Below are 26367 nucleotides of genomic sequence, written 5' to 3' on the forward strand. Positions count from 1 at the left end.
TATTTCACAGTCATGCATTCCTGCTAGGGCAACTGCTTAGCCTTTTATAGGTAGCACAAGAATACTGCTTGCATTGTGACTAAAATGACGTCCTCACCCAACCTAAATGGCCAGACGTAGTGTCTTCGTGCATAGCACTCAGAATCGCTGTGCGAAGGCTCTCCGGCACCACTAGGAGAAAACATGCACCAGAGCTGGAAAAGTTCTTGTACAAGAGTCCATCACATACACCGAAATGGTGTGCTGTAGTAGAGGCAGTCGAAGTAGCGAAGAGTGGTGTTAATTTAGTGTCCTTTTGCTAATCGGCTTTGAAATTCACTCACCAAGTGTGGAAACTTCGGCGACACAGAAGTCACAAGGTGATCGAAGTCATCAACGTCACAGTCCGTAGTGCTAAGTGGCATACGCGAGAGGCAGTACGCGTCAGCATTTCGTCGACCGCTCTTATAAGAGACGGTGAAGCTGTATTCTTGTAGTCGGAGCTCCCAGCGCACAAGGCAGCCGCAAGAGTCACGAAGGTGTACAAGCCAACACAATGAGTGGTGGTCGGTAACAACTGTGAAGGGGCATCCATACAGTTAAAAACAAAACCGCTGAACTACAAATATTACCGCGAGACAGCATTGTTCCGCGACAGTAGTTATGTTCGGGCCTACTTAATGAGCGACTGGCATATTCAATCACGTCATCGTGGTCACCGTAGCATTAAACAAGAACGGCACCAATACCTATGCTACATGCGTCCGTACGGAGTTCCGTTGGAGCTGAAGGATTGAAGTGCTGAAGAACAGGTCGAGACCCGTCAGCAGAAACTTCCCTTTCCAGCAGAAACTGACCAAAAGAAAAGTCGCACTCCGGAGTCCACTCAAAGGGGATATTTTTTCATAGCAGGCATGTCGGTGGATATGCGACACAGGGCAAATTTAAGAATAAAGCGGCGGAAATAGGAACAAAGCCCCAGAAAGCTACGGAGCTCCTTGACAAAGTGTGGTCCACAAAACACTTCAACGGCTGTTGTCTGCTGGGGATCAGTGTGGATGCTGTTCTTATCGACGAGGCACCCAAGCACAAGGGTTTGGCAGTCTCCAAAGTGGCATTTCTTTGAGTTTAAAACTACGCCAGTGTTTCTGATGCAGTTGAGGACAATATTCAGACACGAGCTACGTTCGCTGAAGGTGCGGCCAAAGATGACGATGTCGTCGAGGTAGCACTAGCAGATGTTCCACTTCAAGCCGCGCAGAATAGTGTCGATAAATCTTTCGAAAGTTGCCAGAGCGTTGCACAGTCCAATAGTATCACATTAAATTCAAAGAGCCCATTGAGGTTACAAAGGCAGCCTTTTGCCTGTACTCAGGATGCATCGAAATTTGCCAGTAGCTGGATCATAAGTCTACTGAGGAAAAGTAAGAGGCGGAGTGAAGGCAGTCTATTGCCTCATCAATAGGTGAGAGTGGGCACACGTCCTTAGCCACTCCTTTCAGCAAATGTACGACTTTATCTTCTTCCGACATATGAGCACCAACCACCTTGCACAACTTTAACACTTCTTTGATATATGTGGTGCATGTCTCACCTGGTAGCTGCACCCATTGCAACAGTGTCTGCTCAGCACACTTCTTTTTGGCGACTGAGTGCCCAAAACACGCCCTTAGCTTGTCAACAAAAAGTTCCCACGTCGTAAGCGTGTCCTCGTGGTTTTCCTACTACAGGAGTGCGGTATAGGTCAGGGAGAACACCATATTGGTGAGCTGAATGGTTGCATCCCACCCATTGGACATGCTCACTCGTTTGTAGTGGCAGAGCCACTCGTAGGCATCTTCTCCCGTTTTTCCTCCGAAGGTGGGTGGAACTCAGTAGCACTGCAGTGGACCTTCTTCAGGCATGTCAAAGATGGTCACAGCAGATGACGGGAGGCCAGCAAATCAATGGCTTCGACGAAGCTGCAGTAGTGATGGTTCCATTGTTGTGAGCGCTTACCCACATTGCTTTCGGCAGGTAAAGCCCCAGAATGTACATTTTTTAAACACCCCATATTTTTTTCTTTACATGTCCAATCTTTCACTTATTGAAGCACCCATCACATGTCTCACGAAACCAATGGATCTCATGGGTCAAAATTGTTAATGTAAATTTGACAGGCATAATCAATGCATACCCCTTTAAATGGGTGGCACGCCAAATGCTTAGAAGCATTTCGACCAGTTTTGCTGCAAGGCACAAGCAAAGCAATCCTGGTGTTTTGAACATCAAACTATTATGCGATGACCGAGACAGCATTAGTAAATAAAAGTTAATAAAACAAAAAAAAGGATAAAAAGCTCCAGTGTCACATTTGCAATTTGCACCCTTTACAAATTAGAAGCATACTGGATCTCATTTGTGCCACATTAATGGCACTGTATACCCCATACGAGTCGATGGCAATCGAGCCAGAGACTGCACACGCACTGACTGAACAACCGCCTATTTTACTTATCAGAAGTGTCCTGAGGAAGCAGTGTGACAGTCTAAGGCCAACTAACCAAAGATAAGTGTTTACTGCTGAATTAGCACTGTTAGTCCCGACAACACTCGACGTCCTCAGGACGTCCTCAAGTGGTACAAACGTCCTCGCAGTTTTTGCGACGTGCTTGGTACATCTTCAGGACGACATTCACTGGTTCATCCTGAAAACATCTTTTGCAGGACTTCTTAAGGATGTCCGCTTGTCCAAAGAATGTCCACTACAAGACCTTTTGAGGACATTTAGTTTTATGTTAGAAGAGACCCTGAAGTTGGCATTTTTACGATTATTTTGGTTGATGAACGAAAAATTGGGTGCTATACTTCATGTGAGGTTGTTATTCCGCCATCGAGCTCAATTTTGCTTTTATATATATATATATATATATATATATTGTGGGTTCTTGGTGTCTCACAGGAGACCAACCACTGCGGGTTCGAACTTGGCGAGCCACAGGGCCGCGTCAGCCATCGCCTCCGGCACCGCTCGCGCGCGGCGAGCTCAGAGGCCGCAAGGGGCTACCGAGCGACGCACGCAAAAACACAGTAAAGCCCCGAGTTGACGGAAACCGTTTATGGAATCCGTCGGCACCAGCACTGCACAAACGCCCGCGCGGCGGGGAACCAAAGGGGTCCCGCACCAAGAGCGAAAATGCAATAACAGGCGCCTATAACACGTCGCGGCAAGCGCACAGGCTCCAGCTGGGACACGCCGCTAGGAAAAGTCCCGGCAGCTAGGCTACTTGCTCTGGCGATAACCAATGGGCCAACTCACGAGAGCTCAGGCAATCTCCGTCGGCTTAGGCTTTCGGCAAGTGCGGCTTGGCATGGTACGACCTCGCGCGAACACTAGGCACCGTTCGTCGGCTTAGCATCGGGAAAGGATCAGTACAAAGTACGTGCTCCCCGCACGGGCAAAGGCACCGTGCGCGAGCTCCAGTCCTCGTCACAAAGGTGTTGGCGGACGAGAGGAAACATGTACGTACCGTGCGCTGGTCCCGGAGATAAGAGAGCCACGCTCCACCTCTAGCAGCCGACGCGGCTGCGTGACGTCAGCGGACCGCCCTCACCGCAAGCCACTGCGTGCGGAGCGCCACCGCAGGAGCGGACGGGGTTAGGAGCGGACGGGGTTTGCGAGGGACGGCAGAACAGGTGAAGCCCGCGCAATGGCGCCGGCGCCTCCCTGAATCCCCACAATATAAATAAATAAATAAATATATATATATATATATTTAGAGAGTTAAACTCTGATCAACTGGTCTTGATGCCTTACAATTGTGTTCGATTGCACCATTTTTTGCAACTTGTATTGTTTCGAGTACCCAGGAGCATAACAGTCATGGTTGGCAATGGAAGAGTGAACCAGCAAAGTATCTCACGATGTCAGCGACCAAGCCACCCCCATTTACTTTCCTTGCTGGCACATTGGCACTTTTGATTTCAAAAGTCAAGCCAAGCCAGTGCAAGCCAAGTGCAATTTTCACTTAGCGATCAGCATGGACAGGACCTTCATTATTTATAGTGAATCAGACACCGGATACAATTCCCTCCAAGCCGAGGAAGCGGCCATAGCCCTCGCGCTCGCCCAAACACAGGTTGAAGTCATAGTTACCGACTCCCAACAGGCGTGCCGCAACTTCGCTAGCGGAAGAATTCATGCCACTACGCTCAAGATAATTAATCAAAAGCTGCCAACCAGATCAGTCATAATCATCTGGGCGCCAGCTCATCACGGCATTCCTGGCAACGAGGTCGCCAACCACGTGGCTCGAGATTTGACCCACCGAGCCGACGCCGAGGAATCTGAACCGGAGCGTATGCACCCTCTAGTCTCATACCAAGACATCACACAACACTACAAGCTAACCCGCAGAACATATGCACCCCCACACAAGTCACTACCTAGAGAGCAGGAGCGATTCCTCCGAGCTCTACAGGTTAACACATTTCCCCACCCAACCAGAAACCACCTCATAGCCCCTACACAATTCTCTCCGCAATGCCGCTTCTGCGCAGAGCCCGGGTCCCTCAGGCACATAGTAGGGGGCTGCAGAGAGGCACCACTCAATCCTCCGAACCCCTACCACACCAACGAGCTTTGGGAGAGAGCCTTGGCCAGCTCCGACCTCGAAGATCAGCAACGGCTGATTGCGAGGGCCCAGGACGCGGCCCGAGCTCAAGGCATCCTGGAATGAGGACGCCTCTCCAAAGCTGCATTTATACATTAAAGATGTTTATTCTCTCTCTCTCAGACAGATTCGTGTGACTTTGCCGCGGAGCTCGTTGTGTCGGATGGAACGGGTGCTGGCAATCGCGGCGTCACTTTGCCTGTAGAATAAAATCAACAACGCTATCTCGATAGGTTTGTGACATTTTGTGCCTGGTCGCGATAATGGACATTTTCAAAGATGATTTCCGCGTTTCTGGCGATCACTTCTCCATGGTTCAACGCCATTGAACTGCCTTTCCACGCTGCTTTTATTGACAAGAGCATTGTTGCAAACACCCAAGCAATCTGAGATTTTAGCACTGGCCGGTGGCAAATATCACGCTATCTCGGCCTCAAAGCTAGATGTATTGCACTTAATTTTTTTCTAAATCTTGTCACTGCTAAGAAAGTAAAAAGTATTATTTGTTATGGAAAAAACAATTTCCCGAGTGGATTCATTCTTCCATAAAGAGCAACACAGCAGAGGTTGCTTAATTGCTGCTTCATACAATAATTTTGTGCTGCAGTGCTTCCAAGTATGTGCCATAAACTGTTTCGTTTGTTATTTTTTTTTTGTCTGAACGTAAGTTGTGTTTTGACAATGTGCTGTTTATTATTTCTTCCAGTGTCTCTTACCGGCTCTCGCTGTTCTGTGTTTTCGGACGAAGACATTTCAAGTGGTGAAGTCTCCTGGCTTTATCACGCTAGTTTCAATCATTCTTGTCAGTGTGGCATGCGCCGTTATCAAGTGAAATTAATAAAATAGGTTTGTGTGCATCGCTATGGGTCTACGTTTTCATTTCGTGTTGCCATATACTGAGCCTGGTGCAACGGGGCTCAAAAGTATGCTCTGTCAAGCAGTGTGCATATTGCACTGTTAAGCATGAATTTCTCACTTAGTGGGCGAAAAACAGTTAACTTCAGTGAACAAAATAAATGATTTTTACTGGGTGCAGCGAATGCCTAGGTCTTCAAAATGTCCTGAACGTGTACTGAAAAGATCCTCGAATGCTTCCCGAGGACGTCCCGAGGACGTGCTGAGGCCGAACATGTGGATTTGATAGGGATGTTTTGAGGCTCATGTGGGGAAGTCCTGAGGACGTCCAAATGTACTCAATTGTATGTACTGCGGACATCCTGAGGATGTCACAGCATTGTCTGAGTCGTTGAACTAACTGGATGAAAGAAAAAAAAACTAAGTTTCTCTCAACAGCTAGACTGCTGCCAACAGCCATTTCGGGCACACACAGATTCTGCTCCTAATTGCACGATAAATCCCATGTCACAAACAGGCAAAATGAGATTCAGAGCCTGGCTCCAGCTAAATGGCACATGAATTCAATGTACAAAACCTTTAAAAAATTTTCTATACAGCATTATCACACAGCAATGCACGACACAAAATTGGTTACGAACACATTTCCCCACTGCAGGTGGAATAAAATGCTATGTAATGAAGAAGAGTAGCCTGCACCTCAGCAGCATCGCCACCGGTTGCTGTCCTTGACCGAACACTTGCGAATGCTACCCGTTCGCCTGCGTTCGCCTGCGTCCGCTGCTAACCTCTTAGCAAGTGGTGGAGCTTGCTGGATTTCGACCACCCTGGAACTTCGAAGTCGCACTTTACCCTCTCATCATGCCCGACGACGCCAGCGGCACTCCTTCCAACTTCTCCAACGGCGCCGTCCACCCTGGTGTGTGCCAGTGCCTTGCGTCAGCGAGATCCCCCTATCTTCTCCGGCACGAATGACAAAGACGTTGAAGATTGGATCTCCTCATACGAGCGAGTGAGTTCCCATAACCAGTGGGACGATGTTAGCAAGTTGAGAAACATAGCATTCTATCTCTCGGACGTTGCGAAACTATGGTTTCTAAACCAAGAAGCCGACCTAACTATGTGGTTGTTCTTCAAGACCAGCTTTACCCAAGTTTTCGGTCGGCCAGCAGTACGAAAGCTTCGTGCAGAACAACGTTTGCATACACAATCCCAAGAGATAGGAGAGAATTTCATGAGCTATATTAAGGACATTGTTGACCTTTGCAAATTGGTGAATGCATCGATGGAGGGTATTGAGGACGATGCGTACCAAATGTTATTATCGAAGAATCCTCGCACTGTCGTCGAAGTGATATAATTGTGTCACAGTTACGAGTTGCACAGGCAACGGCCTCACACCAGACGTCACCCTGCGCCCACCGACCCTGTCAAGCCTTGGAATCAGCATCGACCATGCTATTCTGTTTCTAAAGATTAAGGAGTTCGTTCGCGCAGAGGTCGCTCACCAGCTAACTTTGATGTCTTGCATCGCGGAACCACCACCCACTTTGGCACCTACGATCTGCGACTTCATCCAAGAGCAAGTTTCTCAAGCTATTCCTCCTGCCCATGAACCGACACCAGTCACTGCACCTCTCATGTACACAGAAGCAGTTGCCCAACCTCGTCCACATACGCTCTTGCCACCCGCTATGCATCGACTACCGACCTTTTCACCGCCACCTATGCCGTTACCAGACCGACAGCATTTTCTGACTTCTCAGCCACGACTTGGAGCTTACCCCAACCAATGGCGCACCTTTGATGACTGTCCAATATGTTTTGCTTGTGGTGGTGCTGGTCAATTGGCGCGCCATTGCCGTCGTCGCATGCTTCCTTTTCCGAACATCCGACGAGCGCCACCTTTCTCTGCTCAGTTTTCCTCTTCGCCTTCCAGCCTTCTTACCTCTTCATTTTGCCCTGATCACCCACCTGCGTCTAGCCGCTGCTAACCATCTGCACGTCATCGCTGTCTTTCTCCAATGCGTACTGAACCCACCGAGCAGGAAAACTGGTGGCTGCAATTCCCGAGGCACGAACTGCATCCACGTCGCAATGCACAAGTCCTCATCCCTCTCCAGCCAACGTAATTGAAGTGTCTGTCGGAGGAATCACCGTCCTGGCACTTATCGATATAGGAACCACCGTATCTGTTATTTCCGCCAAACTCTGCTGCATACTAAGAAAGGTTCTGACGACTTTATTCGACCTCTCCCTTCGAAGCGTGAACGCTCAAAACATTACGCCTCTCGCTGCCAGTACTGCTCGAGTCTTCATTCAAGGACTTCTGTATACCGTCGAATTCGTCGTGCTGCTCTCGTGTTCCCATGACATTATATTAGGCTGGGACTTACTTCCTTGCAAATAATAACACCATTATTAATTGTTGTCATGCCGAACTCGAACTTTCTGCACTTCACGATTTTGAGAAAATCAAACACCACCCTTCTATTGCTACGAATCTGCGTTTGTGTCCGAAGACAATGCCGTTCCTCAGTGCTCTTCCCTGCTTGTGCCTGCATTATGAGCCGCAATTTCTGATGGCACTGTTCTCTTTACGCCCTCTGAAGTGTTCATTCACCGCAAATGCTCTCCACTGCCCTTTGCTCTCCTTACTCTTCGGAGTGGCGTCACGAAGATGCTCATCGACAATCCCACGGCATGCCCTTTGCCTTTATTTCATGGTGAATGCCTAGGCCTCTTCAGCCCGGTCGACACCTTTTGCATCTTTGACGCTCCTGCCGCTTCTGCTTTCTGTGCTCACGAGGGCTTCAATGGGAATTTAGGGCGCAGGCTCCTTTCCCAAGCATATCATGCCTGAGGGAAGCCGAACGTCAGGCTGGGGTGTACTTGTGCCCATTTGAACCAGTGGGTGCCTGGCGGCGGTGGGAATCGTACTAACAACCTCCCACAGCCGAGGCGGGCGCTCTACCACTAGGCCATGGCTGCGGTGGAGGAGCAGCAGGAGGCAGCAACATAGGCACGTTCTCTCCGAGCTCCTGTTGCAAACGCGAAGAGAAAGTAAAATGAAGGCTATCTCATTTTCTTGGGTGTCTCAGATGTACTGCTTGGGCAACGGTTAGGAAACTAGTGCTCGTGTTGAGATAGCAAAGGGTGGAGGGGGGGAGGAAGCGATAAAAAGTGGGCTTTTTCGACCGCCAATTGGATAAGGAGGTTTTGTCCCCTCCTCAGCTGGGGCAATGGGCAATTCGAGACGCGCCCACTTTCTTATAGCGTTCTCTCCCCCTCCTCAATCTCCCATCTGTGGGTGAGCGTCTTTCGGGTGCTCCGAGGCTCCGTTTCATAGCGTTGGAGTGCTCGCACTCTGCCGTACTCCGCGAGCAGTGGGCGAGAATCGCGCGACTGTCTGTGGCGCATGCACACTCTCGAGTGCAGGCCGAGTCTCGACCGGGGCCCTGGCGAGCTTGGACGCCGATGGAACCCAGGTTCGTCTCCGCGACCAGGAGCCTCGCTGCTTCCTCCTGTACGACACTATTCTCCGGACAGATTTTTTTTTTTCTGATCGACCAATGCATGCATTATTTCTTTAGCAGAACCTGTTGTGCACTGTACGTTTTCTCTCTTGCCACCTCCGGGTAGACAAGGGGAGGGGTGAGGAGCTGAATATTGATAATTTGCGTGCGGCAGCATCTCAGCGCTGTCAAATTGATCCCCAATAAGGTCAGAAAAAAGGCTTGGCTTTATTCTGACCCTGTAAAATCAATAAAGTGATGTTAGGGCCTGGTGACGGTGGGAATCGAACCCACAACCTCCTGCAGTCGAGGCGGACATTCTACCACTAGGCCACGGCTGCAGTCCAATCGATTGGGTGGATGTCTCATTTTCCCTTTAATTAGCTCCCTTCACCTAGCGGGTTTCCGTTGAATTATTACATCAAACACTTGCCTTTGCTTCGAGTTGTCAATAAATTCGCCTTTGCCCTGCCATCTGCTAGCCGGCTGGATAGCTAAGATGGTAGAACGGCTGCCCCGGACGGAAAGGCTGTGGTCCCAGGTTCGAGTCCCTGACCAGGATGAATTTTTCTGCAACTGCGAGGCTTTTCCTTCGAGGAACCCGTATGGGTTTCCTTTGTAGCAATTGCTACGATTGGGTGGATGTCTCATTTTCCCATTAATAAGTGCTAGATTGTGCCCTAACAAATAACTGGGAAAAAAAAGAACACTGCCACACAACACTAGTGCTTTGTCTGTCATCATCAGCTGTGTGTCAAGTCTAAAGAACAAGTCTTACTCAAAATGTATTCTCAAAACAAGACAAATATGTCTCTGAGTGAAATATAACACATCTGATTACCTACAAAAATATTACAAGTTGAAAATTGCACTTTCAGGTACAAGGCACTATAAGTAGCCAATAAATTAATATGCAAACATAAGATGTGGGCAAGCACAGCTGGCTACTGAGTCCCACGATCATTGTGGCACAAAACTGCCCCCACATTTAAAACATCACTGCTCACAACACAACACAACAAAAAAGTGGACAGCAATGCAGTCAACATCTGATTTTTCTGACTCCCTAGAGCCCGTGAAATCGTCCAAAAAACAGGGCAGTCCGAAACAATGAATGCACACCTTCTACTGCCACTAAGGGCACAAATCGCCACAGGCATGTCCGAAAAAGGTTTGAACACCTGCCAGTACATTTATGAAGTATATCCGTGCTCGTACTATGACAGGAGACGGCGGGTACAAGCGTGTGTAATTAAGGAATACATACTGTCCCGCGACAATTACCCCTCACCACTCTTGTTATACTTCACCGCATTACTTCACGTATGCATCACCGCGTAACACTGCTGTATTGAGGCGAAGCTGACTTTTGGGAACCGCATTATGCAATGCGTTGTGCTTTCAGAGCTTCGAAGCCAATTGCGAGGATTACAAAGGCGGAGTCGGTGCCATTGCCGACGGCCACAAATTATTTCAATGAAAAACACAGCACCGTACAACAAGAAGCTTAATAGCGAACGTCGAAGCAGCCGCGGTGGTGGTGGCTAGGGCTGCCAGCAGATCTGCGTGCGAGAATGCCTGTTTGAGATGGCGAAATAACCAAAATGGCGGCGGTGGTGGCTTTGATTAATGCCGTTATGGACTTGCAATCACAGCACAAGGCCAGGAAAATCAGACGGCGAAGGGTTCTTGCGTCCGAAATTTGACATGGTCGTATACATTGACTCTTTGGGGTACATGGTGCCGTAAAGCCATCCGAATTATTGAGCACGTCAGACATGGAGGCACCGCTTGGAGCAGTCTCGGCACTATGCGTTTTGGAGTAAGATGGCGCAGGAAAAGCGAATTGGCGCAGAGTGGCACAAATGGCGCAGCACTTCCCCCCTGCAAGTTGCCCCACTACATTAGCTGCCTTGCGCTTTCAAACTTTTCCAGTTACTTTCTATGTGGCCCCACTTTCTATGTTACTTCTCCTTCGATTAAAAAATCTTGTCTGCATGGTTTAATGTCATCTTGTTTTCAATTATTTTATTCCGTTACCTTGCAGATAGCCACTTTGTCAAGCCCATATTCTCTTGTCTGCGTCTGTGTAATTATTTATTCTATTGTCAACTATTGCCTTGTCTTCATTTCAGCACTGAGGCCAACCTCACCATGGTGCATGATAACATTATCGTGTTAACAAACCTCTCAGAGTCCTATATTACAGCAAACTCATGTGAAAACTGACCTGACAGTGAGGCAGGAAAACGGCAACGAGTTGCCCTACAACAAAAGACACCAGCCAGTTCAGTCGGTCCTCGGCTGTCAACTCCAATCCGTAGGAATCTTCTTTAGCCACAGGATCTTGGCACATGTACTTGTGCACCCTGCATATTCACACTCTTGCTGCGTTCAAATCTGCTAAGCAATACAGATTTAAAACATGCCTTAGAAAGAAAAGAACTAAACCCAGCGAGGCACAAGCTTCACAAAATTATGCACAAAATAAACAAGGGCAGTTCCAGACACTGAATTTATTTGTGTCGTAGCGATGAAGACGAGGCTTGTGCTTCGGGCGCATCGTCAACACATCACTCAAGGATAGAGCTCACTCGCTCGGTGCCCGACGCTCGACCAACCAACCTGCCTGTTTATCCTTCCGACTCTGTACTTAAACCGTATTGCTGTAGCTGGTGAAGTGCTCACTGAGCTGTTGGGAATGTTTGCGCAAGCGCTCTTCGGCACGAAGCTTTCGCGCCACGGGCTCACTAAAGACTGGCATGAAGCTCGTCTTGAAGTCGAACCAGGTGCGAAGGTCAGGTTCGTGGTTACGGAACCACACATTCATGACGCCCGAGCAGCCTCAAAAGCCTAGCAACCTCCACCAAATATGTAATGCAGTTTAACGTGGCAACTAGTTTTCCTGCTGTTCGGTAGGATTGGGACAACCACGCATTGGTGAAAGCGAACAATGTCGTGGAGATGGCGAGCAGCAGAAGGAGTGGCGGTGCACGGAGCAGTCAGCTGCGATTTAGGAGGCGACGAGAAGAACGGAACTGGAGGGCCGTAGGAGTGCGCAGGTTTGTCAGCTCGGGGAAGCCATGAGTGATGTCTACAGATGTATGCCACATGCCCAGGGATGCCACAAGAGGAACATATTGGGCGATTGGCGGGCGTGCGCCATGTAACGCGGATTAAAACATGTAACGCAGTTTATATCAGAGCCAGAAAGACAAACAGGCGGGACGGTTGGTCGAGCATCGGGCACGGATTGCGCGAGTTCTATCCTCGAGCAAGGCGTTGACGATGCGGCCGAACCACACACTTTGTCTTTTTCGCTACAATAAATATGAAAGGTGTTTTGCCCCAGACAGCATAGGTTGACAGGGGTAAAAAATTGCATGAACATAAGGCCAAAAATGCAGCACCTAAGCATGTGCATCAATTATCTATGCTGCATAAGTGTGTGACGGGCTATCTCCATTCAAACACACAATTCCTTTCATCATCATCATCAACCTGTATTTATGACCACTGCAGGACGAAGGCCTCCCCCAAGGGTCTCCAATTACCCCTGTTTTGTGCTAGCTAATTCCAAATTGTGCCTGCAAACCTCCCAACTTCATCACACCACCCAATTCTCTGCCATCCTCGACTGCACTTCCCTTGGCACCCATTCTGTGACTCTATTGATAGACCACCAGTTATCTGCCCTACGTATTACACGACCTACCCAGCCCCATTTTTTTCCTCTTAATGTCAACTAAAATATTGACTACGCCTGTTTGCTCTCTAATCCACACTGCTGTTTTCCTGTCTCTAAATGTTATGCCTAAAATGCTTTGTTCTATCGCTCATTGACGGTGCTCAACTTCTTCTCAAGCTTCTTTTGTTGACCTCCAAGTTTCTGCCACATATGTTAATACCAGCAGAATGCAATGATTGTACTATCACACTCAGTATGAGTTACAATGCGATTGCAGGTGGCAAAGTGATCCCGCGTTGTAACTCGCACTGAGCGCGATGGTACACTTCTTTTCAAGGATTGCGGTAAGCTGTCAGTCATAATTTTGTATAGCCTGCCATATGGGCTCCAACCCATTTTTGATTCTGTAAATTTCCTTCTCAAGATCTGGGTCCCCTGAGAGTAATTGACTTAGATCTATCTGATTTTGTGACTGTAGCAACGGAACCTATCTGGCTACCATCGCCGCTTATCACGACAAAGCTAGTCACACGTGGGCACAAGCAGTGCTAACTTCCCCCTCTCCCCTCCTGGCTATAAAAGCCCGATTCTACGATCAATAAAGGCTTCTTCTTATGCTTGCACGGGACTCGTCTCATTCGGGGATCGGAGTTCGCGCTGGGTGGAATATTACGATGTAACAGTGGCGACGAAGGCGGAAAAAACCCTCGGAATCAAGAACGAGCCAGACAACGGGGACCAAGCAGCGGTTGCGGAAAGAATTGTTCCAATGGCGCATCAACAGCTACCGGATTATGACGACGAAAGGGACAACTGGAAAGCATACATCATCAAAGCAGAGGCTTACTTCGAAGCGACGGGTATCAGCGACCAGACCAAGAAGAGGGCATTGCTTATCGCGGCGCTGAACACAAGAACCGTGCAAGTGCTCGCAGGAAGGGTGGCACCAAGGAAGCCCAACGCGCTCACCTATGACGAAGTAGTCAAAACACTGGATGATTACTTCGACCCAAAGCGTCACGAAACTACGGAAAGTTTTCGGTTTTTCAACCGCTCTCAAAAGGAAGGTGAGCCTGTTCATGAATTTATTCTGGAACTACGACGCATTGCCGACAATTGTAATTTTGGCACAATGCTCGATCGAATGCTTCGAGACCGTATTGTATGCGGTGTACGGTCCAGCGCGTTGCAGAAGCATTTGCTGGCAAAGGAAAATTTAACACTGCAGGAAGCGGAAACCATGGCGCTCGCAGCCGAAGCGGCGGAAAAAGGGGCGGAGAAAATAAGCTCAGAGCTAACAGTGCTTAACGTTGATGCGCGACAGAGAACGGGGAACGAGGTGGTGTCAGAATGCAGCCGGTGTGGCAGCAGCAGGCATAGCAGCAATGCTTGTGGTTGGTTGAGGGCACGGTGCTACCGCTGCGGTAAGCTAGGGCATATTGCTAAGAAGTGCTTGAGTGACGCCCACGGTCTAAGGCCTAGGTCAAGCAGGCGAGCACCTGGGAACGTACGCGGTCGAGCTCTTGCAGTAAATGCTGACTCAAATGACGAAGACTTTGATGATGCTACGCATGTGTGGACACTAAGCTCGGCACGTATTGCTCAGTTGGAACCGCCTATCAAACGCACTTTCACTTGGGGTGGTGTGGACGTGTCAATGCACGTAGATACTGGCTCCCCAGTGTGTGTCGTACCAAGGCAAATTTTCGAGAAACACCGACAACAATGGCCAATTCCGAAGCCCACAAACATCAAGCTATCATGCTACCTCGGAAAAATTCCAGTGATGGGGGAATTGCGTGTACCGGTGTCATATAATGGCGTATCCTTTGACTGTCCCTTGATCATCCTAGACTGTACAGGTCCCAGTCTATGCGGACGTGACTTGATCGCCCAGATTTCGAAGTCAGGAATGCCAATCTTCAACCTGAGGGCCCAGCCGGACACCCATTCGGGAACGACCACGTCTGCCGTAGAGGACATCCTCGCCGAGTTTCAAGACGTGTTCCAGCCAGAAGTCGGAGTGATTGATGGGCCCCCGGCGCGCCTACTGCTAAAGGAGGGAGCCACACCAAAATTTTGTAAGGCTCGTTCTCTGCCGTTCGCTTTACGCGATAAGGTAACGCAAGAATTGGACAGGCTTGTGTCACAGGGAGTGCTGTCACCCGTCACACACTCGGAGTGGGCTACGCCCATTGTGCCGGTTTTGAAAAAGGATGGCACCGTGAGAATTTGCGGTGATTTTAAAGTCACTTTAAACCAATGCTGCGAGTTGGAGCAATACCCCTTGCCTCTGATCGATGATATGTTCGCTAGCCTGAACGGAGGCAAGTATTTCAGCACCCTCGACTTACGTGATGCGTATAATCAAATTCTCTTGGATGAAGACTCGCGGAAGCTTTGCGTTATCAACACGCACCGCGGGCTATTTGCGTACAACAGATTGCCGTTTGGTATTGCTTCGGCACCAGCTATCTTCCAGCGGAAAATTGAGACTGTTTTGCAGGGCTTATCATGTGTTCAGGCTTATCTGGATGATGTTTTGGTATCGGAAAAAGATGAAAGTGGCCAGGATTTACGGCTCGTGCTGCAACGATTCAGAGAGCGTGGAGTAAAACTGCGGCTTGACAAATGCAAGTTCCGTGAACAGTCTGTCACGTATCTAGGGCACAGAATAGATCAAGAAGGTCTTCACCCGATGGAAAAAAATGTGGAAGTAATCTTAGAGGCTGCAGAACCACGGAATGTCGGCGAATTGCGTTCGTTTTTGGGCATGCTCACATACTATTCCAAGTTTCTACCTAACATGTCGTCTCTGCTCGTACCACTGTACCAGTTGCTCGAGAAACACTCGCGGTGGAAGTGGGAAAACGTGCAGAAAGCAGCGTTTCTAACGGCAAAGCGCAGTCTGCGGGAGGCAGGAGTGCTCGTACACTTCGATCCTAAGAAACCACTGAAACTAGAATGTGATGCGTCACCGCATGGTATTGGAGCCGTATTGTTTCACACTGATGGGAGTGTCAACAGACCCATCGGGTTTCGTTCCCGAACGCTGACCAAAGCCGAGCGAAATTATTCGCAGCTGGAGCGAGAGGCCCTTGCTCTCGTGTTTGGTGTAACTAAATTTCGGGACTATCTTGCAGGCCACGAGTTCACCTTGGTCACCGACCACCAGCCGCTCCTGGGCCTCCTGAAGTCTGACAGGCCTACACCACCACTGGCTGCTGCTCGTATCCAGCGGTGGGCGTTGTATCTCGGAGGATTCCGCTACAGGCTACAATACTGTCCTGGCAAGCTGCTCATAAATTCAGATGCCCTGAGCCGCTTGCCCCAAAAGACGAACGAGTCGGAGGCCGGAGGTGAGCCTGCTGATTATCTCCTAGCGTTGGAAACCTTCTCAGACGGGACTATTTCACTGACGGAGTTAAAACGACAAACGGCAATCGACCACATCTTATCAAAAGTCGTAAGATATGTACTGCAGGGCTGGCCAGCAAGTAAGGCTGTGGAAGCGGACATGAAAGCATTTTTTGACCGGAGATTGGAGCTGTCCGTAGCACATGATTTATTGTACTGGAGCCGGAGAGTTGTGATTCCAGAAAAACTGCGCGCACAAGTGTTGGAACAATTGCATGAAACGCATCAGGGTTCCTCGGCCATGAAGGCAGTCGCCAGGTCCTCTTTTTGGTGGCCGGGTCTCGATAGCGATATCGAACGGCTATCCGCTTCCTGTAAAAGATGCATTCAAAACCTGCCTATGCCGTCAGCCGCACCAGCAAGGAACTGGCCTAAGACAGTGGAGAGCTGGGAAAGAGTACACGCTGACTTTGCTGGGCCGGTCGCGGGTACAATGATCCTCGTGCTTGTAGACGCCCACAGCAAGTGGATAGAGGCTGTTCCCATGAAGAGAGCAAGCACCTCTGCTACTGTGAGCTGCTTGAGGAATATATTCTGTCGATTCGGTATTCCCCGTACCATCGTAACAGATAATGGCACACAATTCACCAGCGAGGAGTTCGCGACATTCACGAAGCGGAATAATGTAACTCACGTGCGCACGCCTGTGTACCACCCGCAATCAAACGGGTTAGCGGAAAGGGCTGTTCGCACCATTAAAGACGGCCTCAGAAAGATGGGCAACGGCAGCATAGGGGATAACCTGGATCGTCTTCTTTTTAATTACAGACGGACTCCCCTCAGTTCTGGAAAATGCCCTTCTGAACTTCTCTTAGGCTACCGCATCCGTTCCCGCTTGGACGCATTATTCCCCCCCATTCATGCAGGATCTACAAAAACAGACGAGTGGACGGTGCCAGCGGATGTCGCCGTTCATGTCCGTAATTATGGGCAGGGAGATAAGTGGACTCCGGGAAGAACCGTATCTGTATCCGGCGCCCGAATGGTCACCATTGATACACCTGAGGGACCCGTACGGCGGCACGTTGATCAGGTGCGCTCGGCCCAGTCAAGCCCGGAGCAGTGTGAACCTATTCCCGAAAACAAGGAAGAGACAGAACCATCCACGAATCAGGTAGTGTCCCCAGTACGACCACCTGTCCAGGGGCCGACGCAAGACACCCCACCTGCCGATGCTGGCGAAGTACCGCTACGTCGTTCAAAGCGACAGCGGAAACCACCACAGCGTCTCTACAATCTTAAGGGAAGAGAAATGTAGCAACGGAACCTATCTGGCTACCATCGCCGCTTATCACGACAAAGCTAGTCACACGTGGGCACAAGCAGTGCTAACTTCCCCCTCTCCCCTCCTGGCTATAAAAGCCCGATTCTACGATCAATAAAGGCTTCTTCTTATGCTTGCACGGGACTCGTCTCATTCGGGGATCGGAGTTCGCGCTGGGTGGAATATTACGATGTAACAGTGACCTATCAAGGTCTAGGCCAATTATAAATTTTCTTTAGGCCCTTCAGAAGTTTACAATTTATGCTATCTCCTAGAGACAGAGCACCTACCATCTAGCATGGCAGACAGAACAGTGATACTGTCACACCAGTCACCACACGTATTTATAAATTTTAAAAATTTCATGGCTGACCATTTTGCTTTACCCTGCAGAACCTTGATCATGTTATTAGTATTTGGTTACATTCAAACTGTCATACATTAACAATACTGTGAACTTATGTAAATGAAGCTTCTGCTGAACGAATTTAAACTTCAGTCCGAGTTTCTCGTTCACAGAGCCAACTGTGTTTAGCTGCACTACAAATGTGGTCTCATCTGAAAGGACAACTTCCATATCCACAACACAAGTATCACACATCATAAAAATACAAGATGAATGTAGTGACTCTTATAATGTGCTCCACCAGTAAATGTTCCACAAAGTGTTTAAGAGAAGTAGGGTGAGAACCAATGCTTCCAACAAGTGAAGGAAACCATTTTCTCTTTTTTGCACACCGGTAAATGTTTCAAGTGTAAAGCTTCCCATTGAGCAAAGGCAGGCCTTGCCATGACAGTCATGAACCCAATGTAAAACAATGAAATTTTCAAAGGGCAACTACCACAGACGTCAACTGCATCAAGTTGATTTTAACTTATTTCGCCTCTATTTCATGCACTAAGTAATTCAGATTCAGGTAATGTGCCAACCATTCTTTCTGACTCCTTTCTAGGAGCTGCAGTGACAAATAATCCCAGTATCGTAGGTGGATCCCTAACGGCGCAGAAGAAACGGACAACTCTACACAAAAATACTGCAGTTTATCTGTCAAGTTCTCTTTGTCTCTTCCATACTCTATGTCAAACGATAGGATATTACTGCGATTAGCATTCTTAGGATAATTCATGCACTTTCCGGTAGCAACCTATTGGTGTCTGTAACCATTTTCCAGTCAACGTGGGTCACTGGGTAGTCCATGATTTAATGGGTGGCGCATTGGGCTACTGTGCTGATGAAACTGGGTTCAAAACCAACCGTCGGATCAACTTGGGTCATGTGCTGCTGTTTAATGAACCCTTCTGATGTAGCTTGGGTCAGTGGGTATGCGCCACTTAATATGCACCACTTTTGAATGACAAAAAAAAAAACAATAATCCTTTAATGTATCTACAGCGTTGGGAGGAATCAAACCTGCATCATATTACACGTATCTTCATCAGAATCGATATGGGAGACATCACCTACGAAAATAGTTCATCAGAACCGAGGACAGCTCAGGGACATAAATTGATTTTGAAGTCGTGGCTGATCGTGTCAATTTGCGGCATTCAAAGGCCGCATTCAGGTCCTTTTTGGCATCTGTGATGACACAATGGTCTAGCTCGAATCAGTGGGAACTTTCATTAGCATAGACAGCAATAATGCCCTTGCATCCCTTCTATATAGTTCCACACGCATCTTACTACATCCGGGATGAATACGTTACGTAATCTTATTCAAGGTAAATTTTCCAGATGATTAGGAGCAAGGCACCCAATTCGGTACCAAAGGAGTGAGGAGGATATTCAGACTATATTGTCTGAATATATATTCACACATGCACCTCAAGCAAAATTACATGGAGCAGTGTGTCCAGAGGGAAGCCCAAGTGCCCACATGCCTCACACATGACACATATCAGCGATGGCAACACGGTGTGTTGCTGCATTGCTTCAATGCTAACCGCATTAATGTGAGCATTTCTTGTGAGATCTGTTCTGCGGGAATTATTTTGGTTACAGCACTGCACAACATCTTTCATGGCCCGAGAGACTGAGCCTTCTGGAACTTCTGAAAAAAAAAATGTGACACTCCAGTGTCAAGTCACTCTATTTCCACAATGATGTACCACCAAAAGCAAATTCACACAATGCCATTAGCTTAAACAGTAAAACAATATATACCTTAAGTACATGCTAAAACTGGGAGGCAAATCCATTGAGGTAAGGCATGAATAAGATTAGCTGTTTGATAAGGTAATGCCAGTGATAGTGTCAAGACACATACTGGGCCCATCGATGCAAAAGGTGCAGGCCAGCACAGAGGAGCCTGTCTTCCATTAAATCCGGCTCCTGGCTCCTAGAAAGAGGAACTGATGGGCCAGCAGCAGCAGCGACTGCTACAACGGAACTGCTTCCACATGATGAGGCCAATGCTGTAGACAAGGACTCCATGCAGCCCATAACATGCTCTCTCAGCAGACACAAGGGCACAGGAGTGGGAAGAATAAATTCACTGCAATAGGACGGACAAACACCATGTGATTCAGTGGAGTCTTTGTACAGGTTCTACTAAATCTTAAAGAACAAAAAACATCTTGAAAATGTAGGTACTGTTTTGAAGCAACGCAAGTGCATCAAATCTAGACCTTCACTTTAATTTCAACCTCGGCAAAGAGTACGTGAACTGTAGATGTTGCTCAGCTAAAGAACATGGATTGAATGGGCCATTCCGATAACAATCAGAGCTATTGAAAATACGCTATCAGTCCCAGCAATGCATTAAAGTTTTCCATGGCTTGATATCTTGAACCATGGACTGCTTTTTCAGGTGCATCATTTCTGGAACTTCTGCAATTAAGCGTGACACTGCAGTGTGAAGTCACTCTAGTTCACAGCATGAGCTATGCCATTCAAAGCTGTAGAACTGCTTCACTCGCTTGTAAGCAGTAAGAAGTGCAGAAATATTTGCATTTTTTATAACTGAATAGCCCCAAACGCTACTGCTGCTTAAGACAATCATTGTGTATTATGATCAATGGATTGTTTATGTGGGGATGAAATGCAATACTTGTCTTCACACGTTGCAATTGTGCACTCCCTAGCAAAAATTCTAATAGAAGTTTGTATTAGTCTAAATACAGTTTTGTATTAGTTGTATAAGTTTTGTATTAGACTAATAGAAATTTAATAGAAGTTTGTATTAGTCTAATACAGTTTTGTATTAGTTGTATAAGTTTTGTATTAGACCAATAGAAAGTTCTATTAGTCATACTGATTTACCTATAAGACCAATAGGCCCTGTGTATTAGACTTATTAGTCTTATACAAACAGTGTTGCGTGTCTAGTAGTATCTCTATTTGACTAATAGGTCCTATTGGCCTTATACAGATTGTTGCTGGTCTGATACAACATGTATTGCTGGATTCCACAGCTCTTGTTTGCTGGTGAAAGTTGATGAAAAAAATAAACTAGCGGACCGCTTGCTTGCATGGAGAGGTGTTTCTATTTATTCACTGAATTAAAAATTCTGCTGTACAATTGTGCAGCAGACTGCGTTCGCACGTTTGCATTAGTTCCAGCGCACTAAGCTAGTGAAACTGGCCATCTCTCGGCGACATACACAAAAGCGACGTGCGCCTACATGGTCTTGCCAATTTTGCTTCACTGAGCCTCGTCGCAATGAGTCGTTGAGGAAACAGCTAGTGTGTACAGCACAACGAATACTACCCCACGAAAAAAAACACAAACAACAACAAAAAAAAACACGAACAACCAGCCATAATCTGCAAGACAGAATCGCGGTGCCCGGTCAGCTTACGAACGACGATGCAATAGCAGCAACCATATTTGTTCGCGGCTGAAGTTTCATCAGTGTCGTATTTTCTGTTTACGTGCGCATAAAGTAATTGTTAAACTTTTAACCTAAATTGCTAACTTGATACTGCATATAAAAGGCCGTAATATTTATTGACATCAAAGAACAGTATCGCAGAGAAGGGAACACGACGTGCGGGAAGGACATAAAACTGCGACCATAGTCAGCCGTAGTTGCGCACAGCACGTGTGCCATGGCAGCTGCCATGACAAGGCGAGGCGTCACGCGAGGCGTGCGTGTTAGTGAATGAACGATGTGTTTTTAAGGAACCCGTGGTGTTAGCGCCTGCGCAATCTCATTCGTGCAGTAATATATTTGGATAGTTTTATCTATGGATGCTGTTAATACTTCGAAACAACGCAAGGCAACTGTTTTACCCCTGTCCTTCGCTGCTTTGTGGATCTATCAGCGTGCATCGATGTGCAGCGTTTTCCCCGGCGCCGATTTACTATTTCGAGGTAATTATACTTCTTATTTATGCTTCTGTAGTACAGTATGAAGTGATTTCTTCTTTTTTTTTTTTTAATCCTGACGGTGGACGTAAGTACAGTGCCGTCGGGCCGATTGCTGTGTGCGTTGCAGCAATAACATGCCTGTTTCCGACAACGTTGTGCAAGATTTCTGTCTAGAGTTCCTTATATCTGTCTACAGTTTCGATGGAACACACATGTTATGTTGATTTTGTGTGCTTTGTAATTGTCCTGTCATGTCAGGTAACATCATTGTTTGTCATGATAAATATTTTGAGCTAGCATATATCAACTGTCCTAAAATATTGGCGAGCCGCATTTATTCTAAGTTGGAAGCAAATATTGCCAGCTTCAACGTTTCGTGGTAGAACTAGCACCCCTGCTTTCAACTGTTTCTATATGTGTGTATTTTTGTGCCCAGGTTTTTTTAACCACTTCATCAAAAGGACGTCCTCTGGTCGAAGTCAACGAAAAGCTCTCTCAATCAAGCTGACCCGACGAAGATCTCGAAAGAGGAATCTGTAAAAAGATATGCTGTGCTAATAAATGCTTCTAGCAATTTTACCTGTTTTTCGTTATCTGCAGTGCATTGCAACATTTTCTTTCACAGCAATAGACCTATTAGTCTAACACTAATAGCCCTATTAGACTAATACACCATTACACCTACTAGACTAATACACTAATAGACCTACTAGACTAATAGGCCTATTAGACTAATACACCAATATCTATTAGACTAATACACTAATAGACCTAATAGACGGTATTAGTGTCAATAACCTAATAGGCTATTAGTTTTTGTATTAGAATTTTCGCTAGGGTAGCACAAGTGGATAAACTAATTGTGTACAGAAAGTTAACTAAAGTTTACTATGCCGCACAAAGTTTCTTTGGTATGTAAAACACAATCATGAATTTCTGAAGGCTCATATTGAGGTTGTTCAGGCCATTACGTATAATGCACTTGAATAGTGTTGCCATGCGAGTAACAGCAATGTCATGAATTAAATTATGGGGTATTACATGCCAAAACCACGATCTGATTATGAGGCACGCCATAGTGGGGGACTCCAGAATAATTTGGACCATCTGGGGTTCTTTAACGTGCCCCTAAATCTAAGCACATGGGTGTTTTCGTATTTTTCCCCCATCGAAACGCGGCCCGGGATTTGATCCCATGACCTCGTGCTTATAGCAGTCCAACACCATAGCCACTAAGCAACCATGGCGGGTAACAGCAGTGTAACTCAAGTGTTTATTGTGAAGCACTAAGCCCGTCATAAAACTTTGTCATTTTTTTGAAAAATTTTTTACATGCATTCCAAAATTGGCTACATTTGTTGCTGATTATGGATTGTGTGAATATAAACACTTTCCCAGCAAATTTCTCAGCTTTGCAAATGATTTACATTTGAAAACAGAAGCAGCAAAACATTTGGACAATGCCTGAAAAACTGTCGTACAACAGGCAGTGCAAATGTGCAGGTGTTAACGCTATGACCAATAGTAGGCAAATAGGAGTGGCCAATAAGAGAAGAATCTTGTCATATGCATCTTCCTTCCTCTAAAGAGTGAACAGTTTCTTCCAAGACAGCCTTGTTCTCAGATACACCCAACAACCAAAGTGCACAGAATATAATTCGCTCACTGAATGAAACTGGCGTGGCAAAAGCACCAATAATTTACTTGGTTGCGAGAACAAAAAAGTCTGTCATAATGTAAAATATGGCTTTCAGTGATTTGAATAACTCAAGTCAAAATGACTAAAATACTGCATCTTCAATATTTGATAATTTACCTGACAATAAATACTATGCCTGGTTCAGAGACTGGTGTATGCCATCATGCTTTGAACTTGCTTACAGCAAAGACAGTACACAGTGTGCTTGCTTGTAAGCCAGCATTGAATGTTTCTGGCAAAACCTACACCTGATATGGCTCACTAACGAACAGCACAACATATGCATACATGCTAAGACAGTGACCCAAGAACTTATGCACTGCAGATGAACAGCACAGTTAAATTATTCGAGTGCCATATGCAATCTGGCTAGTGTGCTTATTCGTGCACTTACCTGCACAGTTCTCCAGAGACCTCCAGCGCAGCTGACACTACTGCCTGGTGACCCGTAGCCATTTGATTAGACAAATGTTGCACAAACAACTTCACGAGGTCATGACCTGCCCTAAAGTTGTGCTGCCTGTTGGAGGAAAACCATTGCACTCAATGAGATTGATATATTTTTTCTGTTCTTTATTAACAAATAAGCACATGCAGCCAAGAACAGTGATTACAGTATACAATGAATTCAATTACAAACATAACAAAGATCAAAACACCGAAATAAGGATATTCATGCAGTTGGCTTGATTACATTGCCAAGAAAAGAGCAGCAGTAGCGTTGACGCGAAAGCGTCAAATGGCCCACTGAGGAAAAAAGTTGGAGGGCGTCTGTAGCAGTGAAATTTCTCATTAGCTGCGACACCACGTCACGAGCGCGTCCCCATTGGCTGCAACACCACATCACGAGTGTGCATGTGCTCATGATGCTGCCTCGCGCTTGCTTGCTCGGTCCTCAACAAAGCAGAGCGTGCGAAAGAGAACACCTGCTACCTCTCGCTCTCGGAAGCCTGTGTTATCCACACGTTCCTTGTCCGCACAAGCTCTCGCCTGCATTCTAGCTGCACTTCGGTAAGGCCAAATTCAAAACACGGCAAACGTCTCAATGCGCTCACCTGCCCATGAGGAGTTCATAACTCGAAGGACTGCTCAATGGCATTCAATTGGACATTAATGTTATTAATGTTTTCACAGCTCATAAGAAGCACTCGGATGACCTCGGATTTTTTTTTTCTGCTAAGCTTTAGGAAAAACTAAGATTTATTATCAGAAGCCTCAGCACCCTTTACAGTACCAGCACATGGGTAGTGACGTAAACTGAAATATACAGACTACTATACATACAGGCTGAAAGTAAAGCCACAATACTCAATATGGTGAACCGATAACCAAAGTTGGTGATGTACTGAAGAACAACGAGCAGTATGCACTGCTTCGAGAAAGAAGACGACGACGAGTTGGTCGAAGCCATGTGCCTGTGCTGCCTGCGCTGTGTAACCTCTCGCTGCAGTGCTCTACACTCCAATTAATTAAACTAGAGTGCCTCTGTACATTTGGTGGACATACTGGGTCCTTTACCGACCTGGAACTCCGCAGCCGGACGCTCCCTCCCGTTTCTGCCATGACTGAGGACGCCGAGCAGCCCGATCCTCCCCAGGCATCGCCTGTTGTCTGCTCTGGTGCTCTACGCCAACGCGATCCTCCTGTCTTCAGTGGCACCGACGATCATGACGTCAAGGATTGGCTCTCCTCATATGCCCAAGTGAGTGCGCATAACAAATGGGATGACAAAGATAAATGGAGTAACGTCGACATCTATCTTTCTGGAGTCGCTCATCTCTAGTTCCGGAATCATGAATCCGACCTTACCACCTGGACTGCTTTTACTCATTATTTCAAAGAGGTCTTCGGTCGCCCTGCTGTGCGAAAACTTCGTGCGGAGCAACGCTTGCGTGGTCGCGCTCAGCAAAAGGGCAAACTTCACCAGTTACATTGAAGATGTCGTTGACCTTTGCCGGTGCATTAACCCCACTATGCCAGAAAGTGAAAAGATTAGGAATGTCATGAAAGGCATCGAAGATGATGCCTTTCAGATGCTCTTGGCAAAAAATCCTCGAACAGTTGACGAGGTGGCCACCCTGTGCCAGAGCTACGACGAGCTCCGCAAACAACGCCTCACTACACGCGGAGCTGCTGCGCCGGACGACACGATTTCGGCCCTAACCGACAGTTTCAATGCTGCTCCCACCCACTCCTCGTTCCTCGACCAAGTCAAACAATTTGTTCGAGAGGAAGTCACGCGTCAACTGTCGCTTTTGCCTGCTACCCAGTCGTCTGAGTCCTCCTTGTCTCCGGAACTACGTCGGGTCATACACGAACAAGTGAGCGCCGCACTACCTCTCGCTCATCAGCCACCTCCAGCGCCGGTTCCGCTCACGTACGCTGCCATCGTCGCCAGTCCAAGACCTCCGCCTGCAGTTTCGCACTACACGCCCACAAGTGGCTTCTACGCGTCGCCTTCTGCAGCTGCAAACTACGTGCCCAGAAGCGACTTCTGGGCGCCTCTGCAGCCCCTACGCCCAGGTCAGCATTTGTGCACCCCAGCCTGGGCCGCCTGTTCACAATCTGTGGCGTACCCAGGACAATCGGCCCATCTGCTACGCGTGTGGCTTTGCTGGCCACGTGGCACGATTTTGCCGCCGGCGGGGTTGGTACCCTCCCGATACTGCGAGACCACAAGGGCATGCACCTGACTCCCAGTCCCGGTATGTTCCACCTGTTCCGCACTTTGCTTCCTCTTATCCTGCTCCTCGAAGTTTTACCACTCGTCGGTCTCCCTCTCCCCGTCGACGTTCCCTGTCCCCCCTTGTCTGCCACCCCCCCGCTGTGGAGGAAAACTAAAAGGTGCAGTTCCGGAGGCAAGAACTGCGATCTCATCGAACTGCTCAAGCCCTCGTTTATTCCCTGCGAACGTCACTGAAATTTATGCGGAAGGTATCGCCGTTCACGCACTTGTCGACACCGGTGCCGCGGTGTCAGTGATTGC

The 26367-nt window shown here is 47.5% G+C and overlaps 1 protein-coding gene across 1 annotated transcript in view; it reads right to left on the reverse strand.

Annotated features, from left to right (window-relative positions):
* The window catches only part of LOC119443978 (uncharacterized), a 238883-nt gene that overhangs the window by 39014 nt on the left and 173502 nt on the right, over positions 1–26367 (reverse strand). Inside the window, exons 11-13 of the mRNA XM_049662323.1 lie at positions 23776–23901; positions 19637–19864; positions 11232–11370 (exon numbers count right to left, since the gene is read on the reverse strand). Of these exons, the coding sequence (XP_049518280.1) occupies positions 11232–11370; positions 19637–19864; positions 23776–23901 (493 nt within the window). The remainder of the gene's footprint in view (positions 1–11231; positions 11371–19636; positions 19865–23775; positions 23902–26367) is intronic.

Source organism: Dermacentor silvarum, chromosome 1 (genome assembly GCF_013339745.2).
Source record: "Dermacentor silvarum isolate Dsil-2018 chromosome 1, BIME_Dsil_1.4, whole genome shotgun sequence".
Classification (NCBI taxonomy): Eukaryota; Metazoa; Arthropoda; class Arachnida; order Ixodida; family Ixodidae; genus Dermacentor; species Dermacentor silvarum.